Below are 7285 nucleotides of genomic sequence, written 5' to 3' on the forward strand. Positions count from 1 at the left end.
GCAGAATGTGAACAATTCGTAGGAAATAGAGAAGGCTATAGCTGCTTACTTTTCTAACAATACTGAAACATACTTGTTGCTGTTTACTTTCTCTCTCTTTTTTTTTTTTAGAGACAGAGTCTCACTTTGTCACCCTTCGTAGAGTGCAATGGCATCACAGCTCACAGCAACCTCCAGCTCCTGGGCTTAAGCGATTCTCTTGCCTCAGCCTCCCAAGTAGCTGGGACTACAGGCGCCTGCCACAATGCCTGGCTATTTTTTTGTTGCAGTTTGGCCAGGGCGGGGTTTGAACCTGCCACCCTCGGTATATCGGGCCGGCGCCCTACTCACTGAGCCACAGGCGCAACCCTGTTTACTTTCTTTTTGATATAGAACATAATTTTCCAGGTCTTTAATCCTACCTCTACTTCAACAACATTTTAGTACTGGGTAATTACAAAACTTTCTAGGGATCACACTATGATTTACTGATTGAATTTATAATTTCTATAATATAACTTAAATTCTATATTGTAATTCACTTAACTTTCCTGTTTTTAGGTTCGAAAGGTGGTTCATTTCCTTGTTTTGAAGAAATAAATTCTAGAGGAGATAGATTTGGAAACTGTGGTTCTGGATATTGTTATTTTCAGTATGTATTTACAAAACTATAATTTTGTATAGTATAGGTTATAGGTTGCTAAAATCTTAGAAGATATTCTGTAAAGTGTAAAATGGCATTTTGGGGGGCTAGGTTTTCTTTGTTATATAATCTAGGCTGAACAATATTATCCACTGACTATAATAACGTGTGTTCAGTGCCTATGATATTAAACAATAATCATAAAGATGGCTTCTCTTTATTGTTGTGATGATCTAGACATTCTTTTAGGGATTATATATGTGTGTGTATATATATATATATTACACTTATATAGTGTTTTCTACATATATATTTATAAACATCAGCTAGTATATGTATAGGACAGATCCAGGCTTTCAGATTGTAAAAATCATTAATTTTCCCTTTCCAAATTGCCTTATAAAACAAGCATGAGATAGTGTGTTCAAAAAAACTACTAAGATTGTAAAATTGTTGAAATTTGAATTTTAATTAGTAAAACATTCAATTTATCTATATCATCAAACTATCTTATTTCAATAAATAAAACATAACTTTATAACTTTTTATAAACATAAAAGGTTGTTTTTATAAACAGAACTTTATAACTTATTTCAATAAGTTAAAACATAACTTTATAACTTTTTTTCTTTCTTATGCTTCTAGTAATAATCTATGTGGAAAATTAGTTTGTACATGGCCATTCAGAGAATTAGTTTCACATCCAAATTTATCTGTGATTTATGCACATGTGAGAGATGAAACATGTGTATCTGCATATCTACCCATACCAAACACTGTTAATGAAGAAAGCCAAGAAACGTTTGTAGCAGATGGCTCCATGTGTGGTCCAGATATGGTAATTAGAATGACAAAATTTCAAGTTTTTAAAATTAATTTTATGGTTATACCCATTTTTACAAACTAACCAATGGATTTTCCCATTTTTTAATTGTTATAAAAATATACACAACATAAAAATTACCATATTAATCATTTTGAAGTGTATAGTTCAGTGGTATATATGTTAATATAGCTGGGCATTGTGCCAGGCACCTGTAGTCCCAGCTACTGGGGAGGCTGAAACAAGCAAATCACCTAAGCCCAAGAGCTGGAGGTTGCTGTGAGCTGTGAAGCCACAGCAGTCTACCAAGGGGAATAAAGTGAGACTCTCTCTAAAAAAAAAAAAAAAAAAAAAAAGCTTACACATTAAATAATTGCCCCCCCATTACCTTCTTTCCCTTGCCCCTGACGAAAACCACACTACGCTCTGTCTCTATTAATTTGACTACTATAGGTACCTCACATAAGTGGAATCATACATTATATGTCTTTTTGTGACTGGATTATTTCACTTAGCATAAGTTTGCCATGTTTATCTATATTACGGCATAATTTAAAATTTCCTTTTTAAGATGGAATATTCTACATATATGTATAAACACACACACACATATATATACACATATATACACATGTACACATACCGCATTTTGCTTAGCATTATTGTGTCAATAGATATTCGGTTTCCTTCCAAGTTTTAACTATTGTAAATAATGCTAATATGATCATGGTAGTACAAATATCTCTTCAAGACCCTTATTTCAATTCTGTAGGTATGTACCTGGAAAAGAAATTGCTGCATTATACAGTAGTTCTATTTGTTTTCTTTTTTATCCTCTTAATTTGTTTTATTAGAGTGCTACTGTGTAAATTAATGCATTTATAGGGTAAAATGTGCTGATTTTATATTTGGAATGCTTACATCAAACTGGTTAGCATAGCCTTCACCTCACTTAATTATTGTGCTAAGACATTTATACTCTCAATAGATTTGATATGTACCCTTGCAATATGCACCATAAGAGAGGTTCCATCAATTACTCTTCCCTCCAGCAGGCCTCCCTCCCTCCCCTCACCCTTCTCTTACTTCCTTTCCTGGGAGGGCTTCATCTGTGACTTGGCAATTATGAATTGGGCTGAAATAAACATTCTGGTGCAAATATCTTTGTTGTAAAATAGTTTTTGGTCTTCTGGATATATACCTAGTGAAGTAATTGCAGGATCAAATAGCAGGTCTACTTTTAGTTCCCTAAGTGTTCTCCTAACTTCTTTCCAAAAGGGACATATTAGCTTGCATTCCCACCAGCAGTGCAGAAGTTAAAAATGCTCATCATCTGAGAAATGCAAATCATAACCATTTTGAGATATCATCTAATTACAGTAAGAGTAGCCCACATAACAAAATCCCAAACTACAGATTTATGACACTTGTATATCTTCTTCAAGGAAATATCTATTTCAAATCATTGGCCCATTTTTAATTATGTTGGGTTGATGCTGTTGAGTTCTAGGAATTCTCTATATATTTTGGATATTATTGATCTATGAGATATATTATTACCAAAGATTTTCTCCCACTCTGTGGGCTGCCACTTTATTTTGTTCATAGGGTCTTTATTTTTTTTTATTTTTTTAATTATTATTTTTTTTTATTGAATGGTAACTATGTACATTAATGCACTTCTAGGTTACAGTGTGGTGTTTTCACACACAATCCAAAACACTTCCATCAAACTGGTTAACATAGCCTTCATGTCATTTTCTTAGTTATTGTGTTAAAATGTTCATATTCTACTCTTAGAAAGATTAACTTGTACCCTTGCAAGATAAACCACAGAAGTGATCCCTCCAATCCCCTTCTCTCCACCCATCCCCCCCATTCTTAGCCTGTTATTAGGTTATAGCTTTCATATAAAAGGTATAAATTAATTTCATAATGGGGTGTGTACACTGGATACTTTTTCTTCCATTCTTGTGATACTTTGCTAAGAAGAACATTTTCCAGCTTCATCCATGTGAACATGAAGGACATAAAGTCTCCATCTTTCTTTATGGCTGCATAGTATTCAATGGTGTACATATACCACAGTTTGTTGATCCATTCGTGGATCAGTGGGCACCTGGGCTTCATCCGTGACCTGGCAATTATGAATAGGGCTTCAATAAACATTCTGATACAAATATCTTTGTTGTAATGCGATTTTTGGTCATCTGGGAATATACCTAATAAAGGAATTGCAGGGTCAAATGGAAGAATTATTTTTAGATCTTCTATTTCTCTAAGTGTTCTCCACATGTCTTTCCAAAAGGAACGCATTAGTTTACATTCCCACCAGCAGCATAGAAGTGTTCCCTTTTCTCCACATTCATGCCAGCATCTCTGGTTTTGGGATTTTGTGATATGGGCTAATCTTACTGGCGTTAGGTGATATCTCAAAGTAGTTTTGATTTGCATATCTCTGATGATTAAGGATGGAGAGCATTTTTTCATATATCTGTAGGCTGTGCACTGATCTTTTTTTTTTTATGGTCATTACTTCCTTAATTTTATTTATAGTTTTTATCATTTTTTAGACTCTTAAACTCAAAATTCATAGTGTTGCCTATTTTTGAACTTTATATATATATAATCAATGGAGTTCTATAGCACGTATCCTTTGTGTCTAGCTTTTTTTCAATTTATTGATTTATTTATTTTATTTTTACATATACATGTGTTTACTAGGTTTCCACTTGTTGCCTTCACAAAATCAAAAAGGCTTAAAATTTAACAACAATAACAATGTTTAAAATAAGGACTAGAAACAAAAACCTTGTAAAGAATGAATGAAGATAAATACATTCATAAAAGAAATCAGACGATTTCTGTAATGAAGTATTAAGCAATAATAGTAATGCAAAGAAATTAACATTCACATTGTCAGATAAGAGTATGTCTATTATAGAATGCTTTGACTCTGGGGGGAGTGGTCAAGATGGCCGACAGACACCAGTCTCTGACAGAAGCTCCTGTTCAGAAGAAAGGATAAATTCCGGAGAAACACCCAACAAAGTCAAAAACTGGGAGCCCAGCTGAGAAAGAAGAGTGATACCGACAGGACACCTCTTCTAAGACAGACAGAGACTTCTAGAGGACGCTCCACAGGTACATAAATCTCTCCAAAGGAATAGTGCCCATCCCCTCCCCCAAGAAAGGTGTGCTTTTCCTTTGTTTCTTCTTCAACCGCTCCTCCAAGACTCCTACAGGCCACCGATAAACTGAGGACCTATTCTCTCACTCCACGAGTGAGAGCTGCCAACAGGGAAGTTTACCACCCTGGAGGAACCCAGTTGAGACTCAGAACACCCTCCCCCAGGCAGAAAAGTGGAACTGGCATTCGCACTGCCATTTTGAGTTTTCAGTCCACTCTCCCTCCCTTTGCCCGCTGGGACAGGGAGAGGAGAGCCAGGAACGACATCCACCCACCCTTTCAAGACCAACCCCCTGTCCCAGTCCTTCACCGGGAGAACTGCTTGATCCACAGTTTTTGTGTGCAGACAGACCCCCCTCAGTCAGCGCATTCTGTGCTCAGCTGTCTCTGGGCTGCTATCTGCACTTCCCTAGACCTTGGTGCTGGTGACTGGGACTGACGCCCAACAGGGAGGGCTGCACACCCCACCAGGTGTCCGCCTCCAGGACTTTGGCGGCCCTTGACAGTGATAGACTTCTGCTGGGTGGGGTCACTGAGCCGCGCCCACCTCCCGGAGCCCTGCAGGCACACAGCTTCCATTGACTCCTGCTGGGGAAGGTCGCTCAGTCCCGCCAGCTGCTTGCTTGCCTGCCTCCAGGGCTTTGGTGACTGGCGAGGGCAATTGACTTCTGCTAGGGCAGGTTGAGCAACCGCGCACTTGCCTCCTGGGGCTCCCTGGCCCTGGATCACCACCAGCCCCTGCCTAAGAGGGTCGTGCAGTCCTGCCAATCACGCTCCAGCCTCCAGGGCTTTGGTGACCATGGAGGGCAGTCTCGCACCCACCTCCCAGGGTCTTGTCAGCTGGCAGTCGCCAGCAGCTCCGGCGGGGAAGGGTTGCGCCATCCAGCCAGCAGCGTGCGTGCCACCTCTGGGGCTTGGCGAATTGGGACAGCACCTGACTTCTGCTGGGGCAGATCAGGCAGACATGCGCCTGCCTCCTGGGACCTCCAAGGGTGTGATCACCGTGACCTCCCACCAGAGAGAGCTGTGCCATCCCACCAGGGGCAGGTCGCGTGCCCTTCTCACTGGGCCTTGCCAGCTTGCTGTCGCCAGCAGCTCCTGCCTGGGAGGGTCAAGCCATCCCGCCAGCCGCGCACCTGTCTCTGGGGCTTTGGTAGCCAGCAAGGACAACTGACATCCACAGGAGGAGGTTGCGCCTGCCTCCCAGGGCCTTGACGGCTACACTGACTCATGTAGGGGTGGGCTGCATCACCCACCCCGCCTGCTGGCCCCACCTCCCAGGGTCTTGCCGGGTTGTACCCAGGAGAAAACTAGAAGAATTCACTGGCAGAATGGTTTTAGGGATGGTTTCTGAAAGGTGCAAATTCAATATGGGATGGAATCAGTGGGAAATCTCTGGCAACCAGAATAACCAGAGTAGATTAACATCCCCAAAGAAGGATGGAGTAGACACAATGGAAGCCCCACTACATAAACAGATATCTGAAATGTCAGAAATTGAGTTCAGAATCTGGATAGGGAGTAAGATCAACAGGGTGGAGGAAAAGAGGGAGCTAGAATTTCAAATCATTCAAAAGCTGTCCCAGGAATTCAAAGATTTCAAAGATAAAATGATCAAGGATTACGATACTCTGAAACAAGAGGTTGCAGATTTGAAGAGCACTGTTGAATCCCTCCGTTAGAGGATGGACGAGGCAGAAGATAGAATCTCCGATACTGAAGACAAAGACTTTGAACACACCCATACTTCCAAAGATTTTGACAGATGGAGAACAAAGACAGATCTCTCACTAAGAGAGATCTTGGAAAATTCGAAGAAAACTAATATTTGCCTCATAGGAATCACTGAAGGTGACGAAGTTGGCTCACAAAACACAGAGGCTCTCCTTAACGAAATTATGAAAGAGAACTTTCCAGACATGCCAAGGGATCCTGAAATTCAGATAGCAGACAGCTTCAGAACCCAGGCACGACTCAACCTGAACAAGACATCCCCCAGGCATATAATAATCAATTTTACTAAAGTTAACATGAAAGAGAAAATCCTGAAAGCAGCTAGATGCAAGAAAACATTAACTTACAAGGGGAAGAATATTAGAATGACAGCAGATCTCTCTGCTGAAACCTTTCAGGCTAGAAGAGAGTGGTCATCGACCGTCAACCTGCTAAAACAAAACAACATTCAACCCAGAATCCTCTATCCAGCTAAATTGAGCTTCATTTATGATGGAAAAATTAAATACTTTAATGATATTCACATGTTGAAGAAATTTGCCATTACTAAGCCAGCCCTCCAGGATATCCTCAAACCTATCCTCCATAAAGACTAACACAATCCTCCACCACACAAATAAACCCACCCAGAAAATTTTGACTAAATTCCAATCTCCACAGTCACAAAAAGATCAAAGATGTCTAATGAACCTTCAAAAAACTCGACACCCAAAATTATGCCAGGATTATCAATAGCCTCAATCAATGTAAATGGCTTAAACTGCCCTCTAAAGAGACACAGGCTGGCTGACTGGATACAAAAACTCAAACCAGATATCTGTTGCATTCAGGAAACACACCTTATTTTAAAAGATAAGCATAGACTCAGGGTGAAGGGATGGTCATCTATTTTCCAGGCTAATGGAAAGCAGAAAAA

General features: G+C 39.9%; 1 protein-coding gene across 1 annotated transcript in view; it reads left to right on the forward strand.

Moving 5' to 3' along the window:
- Window positions 1–540: 540 nt before the first annotated feature.
- Window positions 541–7285, forward strand: part of LOC105888328 (putative disintegrin and metalloproteinase domain-containing protein 5) — a gene marked incomplete at its 5' end in the record, with an annotated part of 56136 nt that continues 49391 nt past the window's right edge. Inside the window, 2 exons of the mRNA XM_012813617.1 lie at window positions 541–631; window positions 1268–1460. Coding sequence (XP_012669071.1) covers window positions 541–631; window positions 1268–1460 — 284 coding nt within the window. The remainder of the gene's footprint in view (window positions 632–1267; window positions 1461–7285) is intronic.

Source organism: Otolemur garnettii, unplaced genomic scaffold, assembly GCF_000181295.1.
Source record: "Otolemur garnettii isolate 467f Iridium unplaced genomic scaffold, OtoGar3 scaffold00284, whole genome shotgun sequence".
Classification (NCBI taxonomy): domain Eukaryota; kingdom Metazoa; phylum Chordata; class Mammalia; order Primates; family Galagidae; genus Otolemur; species Otolemur garnettii.